We start from the raw sequence: 21,446 nt of genomic DNA on the forward strand, positions 1-21,446 counted from the left end.
CTGCTAAGGCTATTAGTCCCTCTGAGCTATCTACCTCTCAGGACTTGGTGTCCTGTGAGATTACTACCCTTGCTACATTATCAACTCCACATGCAGTTCCCCGTAGCACATCTAATCCTCCATTCAGAGGGGGCCTTCTTTATGCAGACTTTGCCATGCAGTTATAGACGACGGTGTCTGCGGCCCTCAGTGCATTACCTCGCTCTAATAAACGCAAGAGAAAGGTTAAACATATCTCTCCTGACCCGCAGTCATCTAAATATTTATCGGATTTAGCTAATATGTCCCAGTTATCCGATGATGAGTTAACCTCTGTAGCTTCAGAGGGTGAACTTTCTGTGTCAGAGGTCTTGGCGTCTAAGCCTCCTGCTGCGCAGAAACAGTCCTTAAGATTTAAAATTGAGCACTTGAATTTTTTATTAAAAGAGGTTCTGTCTACGTTAGAGGTTCCAAAGGCTGTGGTGCCTGAAGAACCTATGATACCTACATTAGACAGAGTTTACGAAGACATGGAAATTCCTTTGACTTTTCCTGTGCCGGTTAAGATTGCGAACATTATTTAGCAGGGAAAGAATTGGTTCTTCCTTTACCCCCCTCGTCTGCTTTTAGAAAGTTGGTCCCAGTCCCGGACTTTCAACTGGATTTGTGGGGCTCTATTCCTAAGGTGAATGGTGCTATCTCTACGCTTGCTAAGCGTACTACTATACCTCTTGAGGATAGTTCTTCGTCCAGGGAGCTGATGGATAAGAAAATGGAAACCTTTCTGAAAAAGATGTTTCAACATACGGGATTTTTGTTTCAACCTTAGGCTGCAGTTGCCGCGGTTTCCGGAGCAGCTACCTACTGGTTCGACTCTTTGTCAGAACTCATTGAGGTGGAGTCTCCCCTCGAGGATTTACAAGACAGAATTAAAGCTTTGAGAATTGCTAATTCTTTTATCTGTGATGCGAACATGCAAATTATTCGCCTAAATGCAAAGGCCTCTGGATTTGCAGTCCTAGCCCGCTGGGCGCTCTGGTTGAAGTCTTGGTCTGCAGATATGACTTCTAAGTCCAGACTCCTTTCTCTTCCCTTCAAGGGAAAGATTTTATTTGGTCCAGGCCTGGACTCCATTATTTCTACGGTTACCAGAGGCAAGGGTGCCTTCCTACCGCAAGATAAGAAGAACAAGTCTAAGTGCCGATCGTTCCTTTTGTTCTGACAAATCCCAACGACAACAATCCTCCTCCAAGCCTGAGCAACCCAAGAGTACTTGGAAGCCGGCTCAGTCCTGGAATAAATTCAAGCAGAATATGAAGTACCCCAAAAACAAATCGGCATGAAGGGATCGGATCGTGTAGGGGGCAGACTGTGTCTCTCTTTTTTTCAGACGCTTGGTTCAGGGATGTACAGGATCCGTGGGTCCAGGAGGTCGTACTCAGGGATACAAGATAGGCTTCAAATCTCATCCGCCCAGGGGCAGATTCCTACTCTCGAACCTGTCTACAGACCAGAAAAGAGTGATGCCTTTCTAGGGTGTGTTCGGGACCTATCCTCCTTAGGAGTTGTTGTCCTGTTGCGTTTTATTCAAACCTTTTCGTGGTCCCAAAGGAGGAGGGAACTTTCCGCCCAATTCTGGACCTAAAGTGCTTAAACAAATTTCTCAGTGTCCCTTCCTTCAAGATGGAGACAATAAGGTCCATCCTTCCTTTAGTTCAGGAAGGTAAGTTTATGACCACTATAGTTTTGAAGGACGCTTACCTTCATGTTCAAATCCACAGGGGAACACTTTCAGTTCCTGAGGTTTGCATTCCTGGACCGGCACTTCCAGTTCATTGCCCTTCCGTTTGGCCTAGCTACTGCTCCAAGAATCCTTATGTAGGTTCTGAGGGCTCTTCTAGTCGTTGCCAGAACTTAGGGTATTACAGCCCCGTACTTGGACGATATTCTGGTGCAAGCACCATCTTTTCGTCTTACCGAAGAATACGGAGAGTCCCCTCTCAGTCTTTTTCGATCACATGGATGGAAGATAAACTTGGAAAAAAGTTCTCTTATCCCAAGTACCAGGGTGGAATTCCTGGGTACTATAATAGACTCCATATCCATGAGGATATTTCTAACAGATCAGAGACGTTGCAAGCTAACTTTGGCATGTCTTGCCCTCCGGACTTTCTTGAGTCCCTCTGTGGCTCAGTGTATGGAGGTGATTGGTCTCATGGTGTCCTGCATGGACATCATTCCTTTTGCCAGGTTCCGTCTCATATCTTTACAACTGTGCATGCTGAGACCGTGGAATGGCGATCATTCTGATCTGTCTCTACAGATTGTGTTAGACAGCCGGTCGAGAGAATCGCTCTTTGGTGGCTTTGTCCAGATAATCTGTCCCGAGGGACGTGCTTCTTAAAACCATCCTGGGAGATTGTGACTACGGACACAAGCCTATCCAGATGGGGAGCTGTTTGGGGTGCCAGGAAGGCACAGGGGTTTTGATCTCAGGAGGAGTCCTCCCTCCCGATCAGTTTTGGAACTACGGGCAATCTTCAATGCCTTAAAGGCTTGGCCACTAATCTAATAGATTCACTAGCAGTTCCCTGGAGGTTCAAACTCGTATATCTTTTTCCTCCATTACCGCCTCTTCCTCGAGTGGTGGCCCGCATCAAGCAGGAGCGGGTATCAGTAATCCTGATTGCTCCATCTTGGCTGCGAAGGACGTGGGGATGTCCTCATCTCCTCCGTGGAAGTTACCTTGTTGCAGAGACCTGCTGTTACAAGGTCCATTTGTTCATCAAAATCTAGATCTTCTGAGGCTTACTGCGTGGAGATTGAACACTGTCTTAGCCAAGGAAGGTTTCTCTGAGAGTGTCATTGATACTCTTATTCAAACTCGTAAACCAGTTACTTGTATCTACTACAAAGGTTGGAGGACCTACTTATTCTGGTGTGAACGGTGTGGGTTTTCCTGGCACAGAGTTAAGGTCTCCAGGATAGACTGGAGAAGGGCCTTTCTGCTAGTTTCCTGAGGGGACAGATTTCGGCCCTGTAGGTTTTATTGCACAAGAGACTGGCTGAGCTTCCAGACGTTCAGTCCTTTGTTAAGTCTCTGATTAGGATCAGACCTGTGTTTAGATCTGGGGCTCCTCATTGGAGCCTAAATCTTGTTCTTCGTCTTTTGCAACAGGCTCCATTTGGGCCTCTGCATTCCTTTGACACTAAATTGTTATCTTGGAAGGTTCTCTTTTTATTGGTTTCTGAGATCTCTGCTTTGCAATGTGAGTAACCCTATCTGATTTTTTTCATGCAGATAAGGCAGTTTTACGTACTAAACTAGGTTTTCTTCCTAAGCTTGTGTCAGATTGCAACATCAATCAAGAGATTGTGGTTCCTTCCTTGTGTCCTAATCCTTCTTCATCAAAGGAACGTTTGCTTTACCATTTGGATATGGTTCGCGCCTTGAAGTTCTATCTTCAGGCTTCTAAGGAGTTTAGACAATCTTCCTCTTTGTTGTCTGTTCGGGGAACCGTAAGGGGCAGAAGTCTACTTCGACTTCCCTATCTTTTTGGTTAAGGAGTGTCATCCGCTTAGCTTACGAGACAGCGGGACATCATCCTCCTGAGAGGATAACGGCTCATTCCACTAGAGCAGCGGCTTCCTCTTGGGCCTTTAAGAACGAGGCCTCTATGGATCAGATTTGTAAGGCGGCTACCTGGTCCTCCTTACATACTTTTTCTAATTTTTTTAAAGTTTGATGTTTTTGCTTCGGCTGAAGCAGCTTTCGGGAGAAAAGTTTTGCAGGCTGTGGTGCCCTCAGAATTGGGTCCGCCTCTTCCTTTTTGTTCCCTCCTGTTATTCATTCAGTGTCCTCTGGAGCTTGGGTAAAGTTTTCGCAACAGTAAGGAATGAAGCCGGGGACTCTTCCAATCTTAGGAAGGAAAACATAATTTATGTTTACCAGATAAATTCCTTTCCTTCCGGATAGAGAGAGTCCACGGCCCTCACCGTTTTTTTCTTTTTTAAGAGCGGCCCCCTATTATTTATCTTATTCTTCTGGCACCATTTATACCCTGATATTTCTCATACTTGTCCTTGCTCCCTCGGCAGAATGACTGGGGTAATGAGGAAGTGGGAGGGATATTTAAAGGGACAGTCAAGTCCAAAAAAAACTTTAATGTTTCAAATAGTGCATGTAATTTTTTTTTTTTTAAATGTTTATTTATAACCAAAAAAGTGTACAATCAAATGAATTCAACCTCTTTATGCCACGCAGGGCCAAGTAAAACATAAAATGTTCAAAACAAAGCAATTATAAATCAAAAATTTCACATTTCACATATCAAATTACTGATCCCCTTATATGAAATATTTGTACACCTAGTTGGGATTTTTTTTTTAAAAAAAAGGAAAAAAAAATAAAAATGGATAAAGAAAAAAAAAGAAAAAAAAAAAAGAAAGAAAAATTAGATAGAAAAATAAGTTCCATAACTATAGATTTTGGATTTTGGCTGGGGAGGGTCACCACACTCCCAAAAGGACCAGTTCCGTATCTTTAAATGGATATATTAAGTATTCAATCTCGCTAGGAGATAAAGCTTTAATGAAGTTCGACCACTTGGATAAGAAACTCTTCACGTCTAAGTCACTATGTAGATCAGTGTCATATTGTTCGATAATACATTGCTTTTTTAGACAGTTTTTAACCTCTGAGATACTCGGGGTTGCTTTCAGCTTCCATTTTTTTCAAAATTAAATATCTAACCGCCAGTATTACCAAGGTAACTGTTTTAAGTTTATCCTGAGGCAGGCCTAGATCTGTAAGAGGGAAAATTATGTTTGAAGGAGATAATATCAAAGAAGGAACACCCACCGTTTTACTTAACCAATACTGTATCTTTAGCCAAAAGTTTCTAATTTTTGGACGATACCAAAACATGTGAATAAGGCTAGCCGATATATATGAACATTTTGGGCATTTATTAAAACTGGCATTTCGGCATTTAGTCCCTTTTTCTGGAGTAAAATATGTCATGTGGACTAGTTTTACATGTGCCTCACGCCAAGAGGCAGAGAGAGTAGCGCGCGAGATTGCTTTACATGATGAGGTTACTACAGTTGCCTCTAATGAAGTTTCCAGTAAAGCTCCTGCCCACTTAGTCTGCAACTTTTCTATTATATCTGGGCCTTTAAGGGAGATCATTTTTTGATAAATATATGAAATCGAAGATATACCACTCTTAACTAATGTGAGCCAGTTTTCAAGGAGGCCTAAAGACCAATCCCAACCAAAGTCATTTGTTAATTGAAGAGCAAAGTGTCTCGCTTGAAGGTAAGCGTAACATTTTTTATTTGAGAGGTGATATTCCTCTTTAAGTGAGTTGAATGTTTTAATGCACCTTCTAACAGCTGAGAAATATTTATAAGGCCCATCGATTTCCACTTAGTGAAGAGAGCAGATTGTATCCCAGGTTGAAATTGTGGGTTGTTTAAAAGTGGTAAATACTTCGAGGTCCTAGATTCAGTATGTGACAAAGAACATAACTTCTTCCACATCTGAATTGGGTTATAGATAGATTTTATCTTTTTTATTTCAGGCGGAAGTATATTATTTTTGCAGTGTAATGAGGCTATCAGGGAGCATGGGGAGGCTATGTTACTTTCCAGTTCAAAACTTGTTACATAATTAGAATTAGCTAGCCAATCCATAGCTACTCTGGCCTGGAACACTATGTTATATAGTTGAATATCTGGTAAGGAGAGTCCCCCATATTCTATGGGGAGCACTAACTTAGACAATGAGATCCTTAGTTTTCTATTCTGCCAGATGAAAGAGCGAAGAGCGGAGTTAAAGGATAATATATCTTTCATTTTCAAGACAAGTGGAGTGTTCTGAAGTACATATAAAATTTTAGGTAACAAAGACATTTTATAGAGTGCTATTCGTCCTGACAAAGGGAGATTCTGCCAGTTTTTAAAGGCTTGCTTAACTTTATTAAGAACGGGTACAATATTTAAATCATACCACGCTTTGGGATTAGGAGAGATCCAGATACCTAGGTATCTAAATGCCTCCTAAACTATGGAGAACGGAATATTTTCGCATGAGTCTTTGGTTTGTTTAAGCCAACATAGTTCAGACTTTAAGATGTTCACCTTATAGCCAGAAAATGAGCCAAACTGCTCCACAATTTCAAGAAGTTTAGGGATGTTCCTAGCTGTGTCCGATATATATACCAATACGTCATCTGCGTATAATGCGATTTGCAGTTCTTTATCTTTTATTTTAATCCCTTGCTGTTGATGTCGGATCTGTAAGGCAAGAGGCTCAATGGCCATATCGAAGAGGAGAGAGAGGACACCCCTGCCTGGTTCCCCTCTCGAGTCTTATATCCTGAGTCATATCACCATTTACTAAGATTTTCGTGGAGGCATTCCTATATAAGTTATTAAATAAACGAAGCATATTACCTCCTATACCAAACTGCTGTAGTGTAAAGGACAAATGATCATGATGTACCGAATCAAACGCCTTTTCAGCATCTATAGAAATGATTGCCCTGTCAGGGGTGTCCTCCCCCCCAGCCCTCCCGACTCCTCCATCTTCTTAAAATATTCTATAGTCAAGAAAACCTCTCTTATCTTAGCTGAAGAGTTTCGCTTCAAAATAAAACCAGATTGATCCTTATGTATGATGGTGGGAAGGAATAATTGAAGTCTATGTGCAAGGATGGCTGTGAAGAGCTTGTAATCTGTGTTTAGAAGTGCAATGGGCCTGTATGATTCCTTTTTTTTTTTCTTTCCTCTGCTTAAGTATGAGAGTTGTATATGATGCGACAAATTCTTTAGTAGGGCTACTACCAGTGATATAAATATTGTTAAAGAGTGAAGTTAAGTAGCGTGTTATTTCTGGTGCCAGTATTTTGTAAAATTCATTCGGGAGCGCATCCGGTCCCGGAGCTTTGTTAAGGGCTAGCCTTTGGATTGCTGTAGAGACTTCTGTTTCAGAAATTGGGGATTGTAATGTTTCTATTAAGTCGGGGGTTAAAGTTGGTACCACTATTTTATTCCAGAAATTTTCCCTCTGAGTAAAGTTAGAGACCTTATGGGAGTACAATGTCTTATAATATTCTTCAAATTCCTTGCAGATTTCTTCTGGGGAGGTAAGAGATTTAGAACCCAAGGTGATAAGCTTTATTATGGAAGAAGATCTATCGGCCTTAACCAAATTTGCCAAGAGCTTGCCAGTTTTGTTACCATAGCGGTATAGCTTGGCGCGTAGCCTAAGATCTCTCTGGGTCAATTTATAAAGTAAAAGAGATTCCCTGACAGCTAATGCCTTAATGTATCTAGACCAATTTTCAGAAGTTTTTTGAAAAATATAACGGTTATATGCATTCATAACTGCCTTTAATACTTCACTTTCCCTTCTTTTGAGTTTTTTTGATCTGGAAATGGAATAGGCTAGAATTTCCCCGCGGAGAACTGCCTTGGCAGTCTCCCAAAACAAAGCGGGCTGTGGAGTGTGTTCTTGGTTAAAAGATACATATTCACGAAACCTAGAGATAAGCCAATTTTTGAATTTGAGGTCGGTTGCTAGGAAACATGGAAAAAAGAAACCGGGGTTCCTGATACTTGGAGAATTGAGTTGAATATCAAGAGTGATCGGGGCGTGATCTGAGATGGTGATGGGTAAAATTCCAGCCACCATCTTCGTTTTACATGCTCTTTCATCCAGCAGAATTAGTTCTATTCTTGAGAGAGTTTTATGTGCCCTGGAGTGGCATGTAAACTCCCTTTGATCAGGGTTTTGGATCCTCCAGATATCGCAAAGTTTTAAGTTGCTAAACAATTTCATGAACATCTTTGACTCTAGATTGTCTCTTTTGGTTTTATGAGGAACAGAGCTTTGCCTAAGCCTATCGACCGGATACTGAGGGGCCATGTTGAAGTCACCTCCAAGTATTAAATACCCTTCTGAAAATAAGAGAAGCTTATTTTGTAACGTTTCCCAAAAGGGGAGGCTAAAAACGTTGGGGGCATATACGTTACAAAATGTATACAAGGTTTTTAAAACTTTGATTTTAGCCATCAAGTATCTCCCCTCTTGATCCGTATCTACCTGGATAACCTCGTAAGAGAGCCTCTTCCCCAAGAGGATCGCCACTCCGCTTTTTCTTTTTGTGGTGGAAGAGAATAGAACTTCTTTAACCCAAGAGGCCTTAAGTTTTAATACCTCTTCAGGTTTCAATTTTGTTTTGCATTTTCAACAGAATCTTATTTGTGGAATCACAGTTAGCTGTATAGTTTGCAGTCAGATCCTCAAGATCAGAAATTTTCTGTTCAGCCTCGGATAATCTAGAGGCAAACTGCTTCACTTCATTGGATAAAGAGGCAATATCTTGTTTAATTTCTACTTTTAATAGATCAAATTTAGGAGTTAATGCCTCTGAAATTCTCGAGACTAATATGTGTATGTCCAGCGGTTCAGATGTACCAAGTACTGAGGGATTAGGTGAATGTACCTCCATTGAGGTTTCAGGAACAGTTTTGTTCCTCTTATCTCTTTGTCTCCCCGTCATAGTCGCAGGAGAAGTGTTAGAGTGCCCGTGAAGAAATGTATCCATCTACAAAAAAGAGTGAATTGGGGAAACTTCTAAAGTGATTCTCCGAATTGTGGAGTGACGTGAGGGAAAAAAAAAAAAAAAAAAGTGAAATATACGTGATTTTAATTAGAAAAGGAAGGGGTAATGTATACACATTAAGTTTAATGTGAGGGAGGGAGGAAAAACAAAAAAAAGAAAAAAGAAGGAAGTGTAAGTGATTTACACCGTGAATTTATGACGTAATGGGGAAAATAGTGATTGTGAGTGATATATATTCTCCTGAGCAGCTATGAGAGGAGACACTGGGCAACAGGAAGAGAACCAATAAACTCTCTTTCCTTATTCCTATATTAGTTAAGAGGGAATGTAAAAGAACAATGATTTACTGGGCAGTCTGAGTCCTTTAAGGAAAGGGATTAATGCTAGGGCTTATCTAAAAAAAAAAGAGACAGCCACTAGGGAGGACTTAGAGAAGAACAAGTATACTTTTTAGGAAAACAGGAGAAAGAGAGGGGTTTAATCTTACCCAAGCTGTTTTATATATTCTCTATTTTTTTGGAAAAAAGAGGGATTTAAATATTATGCACTAGTCCTCTAGGTTTCCACGAGTTATACTAATTAGAGAGGCCCAAAATGTAGTTTTTAACACTTCTACAGCAGATTATCCTAAGGTTTAAAGCAACCACCAGTATATATTTCCCTTTTCTTTTTCCCTTCCTTCCCTCCCTCTTCCAAATACCAAAGGTAAGTTATTAATGAACTATGTATAATTGAGGAATATAACCTTGAGGCATGATATTTATAGCCTAGTTGTTAATCTTCCCTTTGTTTCCTACACCCTCCCAGCTGGTCAAAAGCAAAAAAAAAAGAGAAGTATGAAGCCTATAGTGAAGGAGTTTCCATTGACAATATAGGCATTTTTGTCATCAAATAAAACAAATTGAACATGCAGTTACAACAGCCTTATCTGCTATCATCTTCTAAATAAATAAAAAATTAAGGTGTCTTAATCTTACACCATATGAAGCCTAAGAGATTACTTAAAGATAAAAATGATCATTAGGTACCCAGGAAGTTGTCTAACTTTCAATAATTGAGCTAGAAGGTCTTGTACCACATAAGGCACAACCTTAATATAATGACCTGGGATCTATAGTCGCTGCTAGGACACCTGGACCCAGTTATACCTTAATTACTGTAAGGGAAAAAGAAACAAAAAAAAAAAAAAATCTTTCTTCTTTTTCCTTTTGCAGGGTCAAAGTATATACATTAGTAGTATCAGTAAATCAGCTGAAAGTATAACAATATAAAATACTATATAATCAGCTAGGAATAATATCACTATAGCAAGAAGACACAGATAAGCAGTTTTAACCAAGGCTCCTAAGTTTGAATGTGGTAACCAAAAAAGTCCTGTAGATGATATTTTACTCTTTTTCCAGATGTTATTAACCTGTCATGTAAATAAGATTTCTTTATGCTACAAACAACGGGTAGGGATATATTCAATGTCCATGTCCAGGAACAAAAGTTATATGAATTTATTCTGACAAAGTCATATCCAGTTAGCTCTCCTCAGGCGTCTGCCTCCAGCCCTTTGAAGCCAGTTTTCCCCCTCAGAGTTTTCTCCACTCTCTCCTTCTAATAATCCTCCTCAAAGGCTACCGGCTGGTGCTACCAAAGAGTTTAACGAAAATAGAGGATAGCAACAGGAGACTCACCCCTTCCTAGACTGTCCAGCACCCCGTCGTCGGTCTCCAGAACACTGCAATGCAGCCTGATGCGAGTAGGAACCGCCACTGGAACTCACGCTCCGCGTCTTCGGATGATGACCTCACTCAGCTCCCCTCACGCAGCACCGGTGGGAGGGGAGAGAGCAGCGCTATACCAGGCGGCAGGATGAGGAACAACCTCAAGACCGGGCCCCCAGATCAAGACCTCGGCTCGGCTCCCTCCCACGCAGCACCGGTGGGGGAGGGAGGAAGGTGAACACCAAACGGTGAAGCGACAGGTACCTCCTCTGCAGTAAAGAAGCGCAGTTCGGTCTTTCAATTTAATCTGGTGGGGGCAGCAGACACAGGGAAGGGGGAGAGAGTTAGCACCAGGGAACTTAGCACGGCTCGGAGAGAGAGACAGATAAGTGTCCTAGGGCTGGGGCACAGGTAATGTTGGTATGGCAAATTTGAACCAAGTAGAGCGGACAGCTACAGGTAGAGAGGCAAATCCAGGTAGCAATAGTTAGGCAAAAAATCAGTGAGCTGGAAAACACTGAATAAGGTTCCCGAGTAGGTCTTCCATAACTGCCCAAGAAAAACTTCCCCAAAGCTTGGGGAGAGGCGCGAAAAAACCACCGCCAGTGAGTATAGGGCTGAAGGTGCGAGCTGAGCAACACCTGTGTAGCTCCTCCTCCACCGGAACCTCTCGCTGCAATTGTTTTTAATCAGTGCATGTAATTTTAAACAACTTTCCAATTTACTTTTATCACCGATTTTGCTTTGTTCTCTTGGTATTCTTAGTTGAAATCTAAACCTAGGAGGTTCATATGCTAATTTCTGAGACTTTGAAGGCCGCCTCTAATCTAAATGCATTTTGATAGTTTTTCACCACTAGAGGGAATTAGTTCACATATTTCATATAGATAACATTGAGCTTATGCACGTGAATTTACCATGGAGACAGACTGATTGGCTACAATGCATGTCTGTCAAAAGAACTGAAATAAGGGGGCAGTCTGCTAAGGCTTAGATACAAGGTTTTACAGAGGTAAAACATGTATAATTATAACTGTGTTGGTTATGCAAAACTGGGGAATTGGTACTTAAGGAATTATCTATCTTTTAAAGCAACAAAAATTCTGGTGTTGACTGTCCCTTTAAGCCTTTGGCTGTGGTGTCTTTGCCTCCTCCTGGTGGCCAGGTGTTGTATTTCCCAACAGTAAGGAATGAAGCCATGGATTCTCCCTATCCGGAAGGAAAGTAATTTATCTGTTAAGCATAAATTGTTTTCTTACACTTCCATCAGAGATGGAAGTGTAGGGAATAATGTAGATCTGTTATTAGCACTTTTTAAAAATGTAATTAGCGGTGAAACCCTGTGATCATTATTTAAATTGACAACAAATGCACAACTAAATAGTAAATATCTAATATGGAATAGTAAACAAATAGCAAAGTTGAACAGATGTGAACTGTTTGGAATATTTGCTTGCAAACTACATATGAACACCATGTGAGTAATATGTAGCTTCTAGATGGTTACTCGTAGCTGAGTTCTGAACATGGGGGTTAGTGATTAGAAAGACGTTAAAATATTTTTTTCTCTCTTTTTTTAATCTAAAATATATTATTAAATGTATTATAGGTTTTCTATTTTTAAAAGACGTTTCTCCACAATTATTTACTTCTTAATATGAGGAGAGTCCACGGCTTCATTCCTTACTTGTGGGAATACAGAACCTGGCCACCAGGAGGAGGAGGCAAAGATACCCCATCTAAAGGCTTAAATACCTCCACCACTCCCCTCATCCCCCAGTCATTCTTTGCCTTTCGTCACAGGAGGTTGGCAGAGTAGTGTCAGAAGATATGGAGTAGTTCCTTATGGAGGGTAGTACCCTTCGGAATGGTACTGGAGTTTAAAGTAGTCTTGTCAGCCTCTCAGTGAGAGCATTGGCGAATGTTAGGGTGTGGAGATGCAGGGAGAGTCTTTTTGCGAACCCATCCAGACTTGTATTAACAGCTCCTAAGCAGTCAGTGTTGACGAGTTTCACTGCCTGCTTCTATCACTCAAGTCCTGTCAGGGGCGATGCTACAAGACTGTCAAACTTGAGAGGCCGTATGTCTGTTCCACAGCAAAGATTCCGGTAAGATCGTTTCATTATTATACACATATGATAACGCAAGAAGATAGGGTCACAGTGTGACTCCTTTTATCTGTATGGAATCAAGGGTTAATATCTCCAGAAGGTGATTATTGAACAGGTAGATTTAACGCATAATTTACTTTGTTTTATGTTGCGACGTGTGTGAGATAAGGCTCAGGCAGATGTTGGAACATTCAGGTTTTACTTTCATTTTGTATATCTGTGCAGCCTGTTAGGTTTGGCACACTTTTTCCTGTAGTAGGGATGGTCCTGCATGGTGCACCACGTGACCGGGTGTGGTCACACTGATTTCCTCTTTCCTGACCGTGCAGTTTACAGGAGACTAAGGGGTTTCTCTGTGGGGCCTGGGTCATAGGAAGTGGTGAGTGCCCCAGCCATTGGGGGTATAAAGGTGCCATTTATCTTTTTCTATAGTTGATCTTACAAGTGTAAGCTATGGAGGACTCTGATACGTTAGAGGGTACTCCCTCTTTTCCTAATTCTAATACCTGTCTATATTGTGAGGAGGCTACGGTATATCCGCCTGCTCAATTATGTTCCACATGCCTTGATAAAGTAAAGATATCTAAGAAAACAAAGATGTTTAGTACCACTGAGCCGTCCACCTCTGAGGAGTCTCCGTCCCGTGAGGTGGGTTCCCTGCAGTCATCTCCTATTACACGCAACTTCCTATTGCACTGCTAATCCTCCTTCTGGAGGGGCCCTCTTACCGCCAGACTTTACTGAACAGCTACAAACGGCAGTATCTGCGGCCTTCAATGCTTTACCTCGCTCTGTTAAGAGCAAGCGAAAGGTCAAATATTGCTATCCTTCCCAGGGGTCATCCACTATTTTGTTGGATTTATCTGATACAAGATTATCCGCTGATGAAGACGCCGCTGATACTTCAGAGGATGCTCTTTCTGGGTCGGAACCTGCTGCCTCTAAGCCTCCAGCTGCGGAGGAACCAGACTTAAGATTTAGGATTGAACACTTACGCTTTCTCTTAAAGGAAGTTTTGGCTACTTTAGAGGTTCCAGAACCTAAATTATCTGAGGAACCTTGCATTCCTAAACTAGATAAGGTCTACGAGGACAGAGTTGTACCACAGACTTTCCCGGATTCTGTAAAGATGGCGAATATTATTAAGAATGAATGGGAAAGACTTGGGTCTTCTTTTTCCCCTTTCTCTTTTAAGAAATTATTCCCGGTTCCGGACTGTAAATTGGAGTTGTGGGGTTCCATCCCCAAGGTGGATTGCGCTATCGCCACGCTTGCTAAACACACTACTATCCCGCTTGAGGATAGTCCATCATTTAAAGAGCCCATGGATATGAAGCGAGAAACTCTGTTGAGGAAGATGTTTCAGCACACGGAATACTTGTTTCAACCAGCAGCGGCGGTTGCTGCGGTGGCTGGATCCGCTACCTATTGGTGCGACTCTTTATCTGAATTGATCGAGGTGGAATATCCCCTTGACATGATCCAGGAAAGAATTAAGGCCTTGAAGGTAGCCAATTCTTTTATTTCTGATGCAAGTATGCAGATTATTCGCCTGAATGCCAAGGCCTCAGGTTTTTCTGTGCTAGCTAGTAGGGCACTCTGGCTGAAGTCTTGGTCTGCGGACATGACTTTTAAATCTAGACTTCTTTCCCTTCCATTTAAGGGGAAGATTCTTTTTGGCCCAGGCCTGGACTCAATCATATCCACGGTCACTGGAGGCAAAGGTGCCTTTTTACCGCAGGATAAGAAGAACAAACCTAAAGGACAAGGTCCTAATATTCGTTCCTTTCATTCGTATAAAACCCAACGCCAGCAGCTCTCTGCAAAGCCTGAACAGTCTAAGGGAACTTGGAAACCGACTCAGTCTTGGAATAAATCCAAGCAGAACAAGAAGCCCGCCGAAGCAAAGTCGGCATGAAGGGGCGGCCCCCGATCCGTCTCTGGATCGTGTTTGGGACAGACTATCTATTTTTGGAGGCTTGGCTGGGGGACGTGCCAGACCCTTGGGTCCTGGAGGTCATCGCCCAAGGATACAGGATAGGCTTCAAATCTTATCCACCCAGGGGCAGATTCCTCTTGTCAAACCTGTCTTCAAGACCAGAAAAACAAGAAGCTTTTCTAGGGAGCGTGATGGATCTCTCCTCCCTGGGAGTCATTGTACCGGTACCTCTAGCAGAGAGAGGTCTAGGGTACTACTGAAATCTTTTTGTGGTCCCAAAGAAGGATGGAACGTTTTGCACGATTCTGGATCTAAAGTGCTTAAACAAGTTCCTGTTGGTCCTATCGTTCAAGATGGAGACGATAAGGTCCATTCTGCCCTTAGTTCAAGAAAGACAGTTCATGACTTAGATAGAATTGAAGGATGCTTACCTTCACGTTCCAATCCACAAGGAACACTTCAAGTTCCTAAGATTCGCTTTCCTGGACCAGCATTTCCAGTTTGTAGCACTTCCATTTGGGGCCCTGCTCGCAGTGGCGAGAACCAGAGGTATAGCAGTAGCGACATACTTGGACGACATCCTGGTTCAGGCACCATCCTGTCTGCTGGCAGAGGACCATTTAAAGGCTCTTCTGCTTCTTCGATCTCATGGATGGAAGATAAACTTAGAAAAGAGTTCTCTTGTTCCCGGTACCAGGGTGGAATTCCTGGGTACGATACTAGACTCAATATCCATGAGGATATTTCTTACAGACCAGAGACGTTACGAAATAACTTCCAATTGTCTTGCCCTACAGACCTCCTTAAGGCCCTCTGTGGCCCGGTGTATGGAGGTAATTTGGCTCATGGTGTCCAGCATAGACATCATTCTGTTTGCCAGATTACATCTCAGACCTATTCAGCTGTGCATGCTGAATCAGTGGAAGGGCGACCACTCGGATCTCTCGCAACAGATTTCTCTGGACAACCGGTCGACAGAATCGCTCTCTTGGTGGCTCTGTCCAGATCACCTGTCCCAAGGGACATCCTTCTTGAGACCATCCTGGGAGATTCTGACTACGGAGGCAAGTCTATCAGGATGGGGAGCTGTTTGGGGTGCCAGGAAGGCACAGGGCCTCTGGACTTGAGAGGAATCTCTCCTCCCGATCAACATTTTGGAACTTTGAGTGATCTTCAATGCTCTGAAGGCTTGGCCTCTTCTGGGTTCGTCCCAATTTATCAGATTCCAATCAGACAACATAACCTCAGTGGCTTACATCAACTATCAGGGGGGAACGAGGAGCTCCCTAGCAATGAGAGAAGTATCTCGATTCTGGAATGGGCGGAGGCCCACAACTGCTCGCTGTCAGCTATTCACATTCCAGGTGTGGATAACTGGGAAGCGGATTTCCTCAGCAGACAATCCTTTCATCTGGGAGAATGGTCTCTCCATCCCGAGGTGTTTGCGCAGATTTGCAACAGATGGGGACGCCGGAGATACATCTCATGGCGTCCCGGCTCAATTCCAAGCTACCCAATTACGGGTCGCGGTCCAGGGATCCTCAGGCGGAGCTAATAGATGCATTAGCAGTGCCTTGGAGGTTCAATCTAGGTTACATTTTTCCACCTTTACCACTTCTTCCTCGGGTAGTGGCCCGCATCAAACAGGAGCAAGCTTCGGCAATGCTAATTGCTTTATCGTGGCCGTGAAGGATGGGGTTCGCAGACCTGGTGAGGATGTCTTCATCTCCTCCATAGAGGTTACCTTGTCGCAGGGATCTAGGGAACAGGGTCCTTTTGTTCATCAAAATCTAGATTCTCTGAGGCTGACCTCGTGGAGATTGAACACTTAGTCCTAGCTAAGAGAGGATTTTCTGAGAGAGTGATTGATACTCTTTCAAGCTCGAAAGCCGGTCACTTGTCGCATCTATCATAAGGAGGACCTACTTATTCTAGTGTGATGAGCGTGGATTCCCTTTGCATAAGGTCAAGGTTTCCAGGATTCTTTCCTTTCTCCAGGATGGTCTGGAGAAGGGCCTTTCTGCTAGTTCCCTAAAGGGACAGATTTAAGCTCTATCTGTTTTATTGCACAAGAGGCTCATTAAGCTTTCTGATGTTCAGTCTTTTGTTCAGGCTCTGGCTAGAATCAGACCCGCGTTTAGATCTTCCGCTCCTCCTTAAAGTTTAAATCTAGTTATTGAAGTTTTGCAGAGGGCTCCGTTTGAGCCTATGTATGTGGTTGACTGTGGTATCTGAGATGGCTGCCTTGCAATGTGAGCCTCCTTACCTAGTTTTTCATGCTGATAAGGCTGTTCTTCGTACTGGGTTAGGTTTTCTCCCTAACGTCGTTTCTGATCACAACATCAATCAGGAGATTGTGGTTTCTTCCTTGTGTCCTAATCCTCCTCCTTCAAAGGAACGGTTACTTTATAATTTGGATGTGGTTTGAACTTTAAGTTCTATATTCAACCTACGAAGGAATTTAGACAGACTTCTTCTTTGTTTGTTGTCTATTCTGGGAAGCATAGAGGGCAGAAGTCCTCTTCCACTTCCTTATCTTTTTGATTGAGGAGTCTTATTCGCTTAGCATATGAGACAGAGGGACATAAGCCTCCTCAGAGGATTAAGGCTCATTCGACTAGAGCTGTGGCCTCCCTTTGGGCCTTTAAGAATAAGACCTTTATGGAGCTGATTTGTAGGGCGGCTATCTGGTCCTCCTTACATACCTTTTCAAAATTTTACAAGTTTGACATTTTTGCTTCGACTAAAACAGCTTTTGGGAGAGAGGTTTTGCAGGCTGTGGTGCCCTCAGAATAGGATCCGCCTCTCTTTTTACCCTCCCGTTTTCATTCAGTGTCCTCTAGAGCTTGGGTATATGTTTCCCACAAGTAGAGAATGAAGCCATTGGCTCTCTTCATATTAAGAAGGAAAACATAAATTATGCTTACCAGATAATTTTCTTTCCTTCTGTGTGAGGAGAGTCCACGGCCCCCGCCCGTGTTCTCCGCTGGGCGAACCAAATTTTTTTGTTTATTCTTCTGGCACCCTTTATACCCTGATATTTCTCCTACTGTTCCTTGTTCCCTCAGCAGAAAGACTGGAGGATGAGGGGAGTGGGGGAGGTATTTAAGTCTTTGGCTGGGGTGTCTTTGCCTCCTCCTGGTGTCCAGGTTCTGTATTCCCACAAGTAAGGAATGAAGCTGTGGACTCTCCTCATACAGAAGGAAAGGAAACTATCTGGTAAGCATAATTTATGTTTTTCTGTATTTATGCTATAAATGTGTCCCTATCAACCAATAGGTGTGGGATTTATCTTTATCAGCCAGGGAGCTTCAGACATTTACAGGAAGGGAATATTCCCTTCCTGTAAATGTCAGTATCAATTTAAACATCTTTAATGTACATGCCAAAATAATTTAACAAATGTAAAGAATGCTCTTTCATATGCTTGAAACAAAAAGTTGTGTAATGTCCCTTTTAAAATGCATGCACTTGTAGGCTTCGGATTGTTGGTTTGAGGTCCACTATATAAATAAATAACTTTGATTATTATTATTAATAGGTCACCTCATTTGATCACTTCTCTCTAAAGGTAAGCAGTCCTGACTCAGACCGCAGGGACAAGAAGGGACCTAACTACAAGAAGAGAAAACGTTCTCCCTCACCTCCTCCCAGTGTGGAAGCAAAGAAGAAAAATGTCAAAAAAGGGTGCGTATGCGTTTTCTTTAATTTCTTACCACATGTGCGCTCTCTTATGAGCAGCATAGACATTGGTTTTGTCTCATCAGTAGGTATATTTTAAGATAACTAATTACACTTTACAATGCATGCTTGCTGTATTTTACACGTCTATGGTTAGATCTTATTTATACTACCCCTGTTTTCTGATTCTTACTTAAAGGGACACTGAACCCAAGTTTTTTCTTTTGTGATTCAGATAGAGCATGAAATTTTAAGCAACTTTCGAATTTAATCCTATTATCAAATTTTCTTCATTTGTATGTTTAGATGCTGGACCATTTTTGGTGAACAACCTGGGTTGTTCTTGCTGATTGGTTGATAAATTGTTGCACCAATAATAAAGTGCTGTCCAGAGTCTGAACAAAAAAAAAAGCTTAGATGCCTTCTTTTTTAAATAAAGATAGCAAGAGGACTAAGAAAAATTGATAATAGGAGTAAAATTAGAACGTTGCTTAAAATTGCATACTCTATCTGAATCACAAAAGAAAAAACTTGGGTTCAGTGTCCCTTTAACCCTTTGAGTGCTAAGCACTTTCCCACCTGGGTGCTAAGCTTTTTTAAGTTTTTTTGTTTTTTTTTCCCCTTGCACTATTGGAAAGGTTAGGCGATTACCTTTCCAACCGTGGGTCTTGGGGGTCTGTAGCTGCTTAGATGCCTGAGATACAGGCTTATAAGCAGCATTACCCCTGCTCCTATACTTAACATTGTTAAGTTTAAATAAAGTTGCGCCGTGACATCACCAAGTCATTGCACGTGATGTCACCGCGCATAACGTGAAGCTCCGGCGATGCCTGTAACTATGCAGGCCCGATCGCCGGGGTAGGAGTGGGTGGGAGCCCCCAGATCTCCCTCAAGGTGGGAGAGTGTTAGCGACGGCTCTGAGCCGTCGTTAGCACCAGAGTGAGAAACTCAAGGGCTTAACAATTACAAATATCTATTTTATCCAGGTCTCCTATGTTGTAATATACATGTTTGTGTCTATATCTGTTTTAGTCTTCAGTTTGGTTGAAATATATTTAAATTACAATAGTACAAATTAGAGATGTTTTGGGGCAAATAATATACCCCCCTTTTTAGATCAGAATGTCACTAATTATATTTAAATAAAAGTATTTTAATTTCTTAAAGATCACAACATGCATATTATAGGGATATGTGTAATCAGTAGTTATTTCTCCTGTTAAGTGTGGTCAGTCCACGGGTCATCATTACTTCTGGGATATTAACTCCTCCCCAACAGGAAGTGCAAGAGGATTCACCCAGCAGAGCTGTTACATAGCTCCTCCCCTCTACGTCACCTCCAGTCATTCTCTTGCACCCAACGAATAGATAGGATGTGTTAGAGGACTGTGGTGATTATACTTAGTTTTATACCTTCAATCAAAAGTTTGTTATTTTATAATAGCACCGGAGTGTGTTATTCCTTCTCTGGTAGAATTTGAAGAAGAATCTACCTGAGTTTTTTCTATGATTTTAGCCGGCGTAGTTAAGATCATATTGCTGTTTCTCGGCCATCTGAGGAGAGGTAAACTTCAGATCAGGGGACAGCGGGCAGATTAATCTGCAAGAGGTATGTAGCAGCTTATTATTTTCTGACAATGGAATTGATGAGAAAATTCTGCCATACCGATATAATGTAAACTCAGCCTTAAATGCAGTAGCAGCAACTGGTATCAGGCTGTCATGTATGTATATTTTACACTTCAGTATTCTGGGGAATGGCACTTCACTGGAATTATACTGTATGCATAAGACTTTAGCCTAATTTGCAGGGACTAGCAACAGGCTTTTTAATAACACTTAATTTATTTATGTTAAACGTTTTTTGCTGGCATGTAAAATCGTTTAATTTTCTGAGGTACTGGGTGAAAAAATGTTTTGGGCACTATTTTTTCCACTTGGCAGTCGTTTTTATTTAATTTATGACAGTTTACTGATCTCTCTCACTGTTGTGTATGAGGGGGAGGGGCCTTTTTTGGCGCTTTTGCTACGCATCAAAAATTCAGTCAGAAGTTTATTGTCTTCCCTGCATGATCCGGTTCATCTCTACAGAACTCAGGGGTCTTCAAAACTTGTTTTGAGGGAGGTAATCACTCACAGCAGAGCTGTGAGATTGTAGTTGACTGTGATAAAAAACGTTTATTTCTGTATTTTTTTTCTGCTATCAGGGTTAATTATCCTTTGCTAATGGGAGCAATCCTTTGCTAAAAGTGTGTTTTTTTACAAAGATTTGATGCTATAACTTTTCAGTTTATCAATTTTCAACTGTCATAACTTTTTCTGTGCTTCTTATAGGCACAGTACGTTTGCATATTATAGTAAATTACTTGAAAAGTATTTCCAAGTTGCTAGTTTATTTGCTAGTGTGTTAAACATGTCTGATTCAGAGGAAGATATCTGTGCTATATGTGCTAAAGCCAAAGTGGAGCCCAATAGAAATTTATGTACTAACTGCATTGATGCTACTTTAAATAAAAATCAATCTGTACAAATTGAACATGTTTCACCAAACAACGAGGGGAGAGTTATGCCGACTAACTCGCCTCACGTGTCAGTACCTGCATCTCCCGCTCGGGAGGTGCGTGATATTGTAGCGCCGAGTACATCTGGGCGGCCATTACAAATCACATTACAGGATATGGCTACTGTTATGACTGAAGTTTTGGCTAAATTACCAGAACTAAGAGGTAAGCGTGATCACTCTGGGGTGAGAACAGAGTGCGCTGATAATATTAGGGCCATGTCAGATACTGCGTCACAATTTGCAGAACATGAGGACGGAGAGCTTCATTCTGCGGGTGACGGTTCTGATCCAAACAGACTGTATTCAGATATTTCAAATTTTAAATTTAAGCTGGAAAACCTCCGTGTATTACTAGGGGAGGTGTTAGCGGCTCTGAATGATTGTAACACAGTTGCAATACCAGAGAAATTGTGTAGGTTGGATAAATATTTTGCGGTACCGTCGAGTACTGACGTTTTTCCTATACCTAAGAGACTTAATGAAATTGTTACTAAGGAGTGGGATAGACCCGGTGTGCCGTTCTCACCCCCTCCAATATTTAGAAAGATGTTTCCAATAGACGCCACCACACGGGACTTATGGCAAACGGTCCCTAAGGTGGAGGGAGCAGTTTCTATTTTAGCTAAGCGTACCACTATCCCGGTGGAGGATAGCTGTGCCTTTTCAGATCCAATGGATAAAAAGTTAGAGGGTTACCTTAAGAAAATGTTTGTTCAACAAGGTTTTATATTGCAACCTCTTGCATGCATTGCGCCTGTCACGGCTGCAGCAGCATTTTGGTTTGAGTCTCTGGAAGAGACACTTGAATCAGCTCCATTAGATGAGATT

At 41.9% G+C, this 21,446-nt stretch overlaps 1 protein-coding gene across 1 annotated transcript in view; it reads left to right on the forward strand.

The window, feature by feature from the left end:
• The window catches only part of SMARCC2 (SWI/SNF related, matrix associated, actin dependent regulator of chromatin subfamily c member 2), a 422,396-nt gene that overhangs the window by 63,645 nt on the left and 337,305 nt on the right, over positions 1–21,446 (forward strand). The window contains 1 exon segment of the mRNA XM_053708105.1: positions 17,946–18,061. Coding sequence (XP_053564080.1) covers positions 17,946–18,061 — 116 coding nt within the window.

The sequence above is a fragment of the Bombina bombina genome, chromosome 3 (assembly GCF_027579735.1).
Source record: "Bombina bombina isolate aBomBom1 chromosome 3, aBomBom1.pri, whole genome shotgun sequence".
Lineage (NCBI taxonomy): Eukaryota > Metazoa > Chordata > Amphibia > Anura > Bombinatoridae > Bombina > Bombina bombina.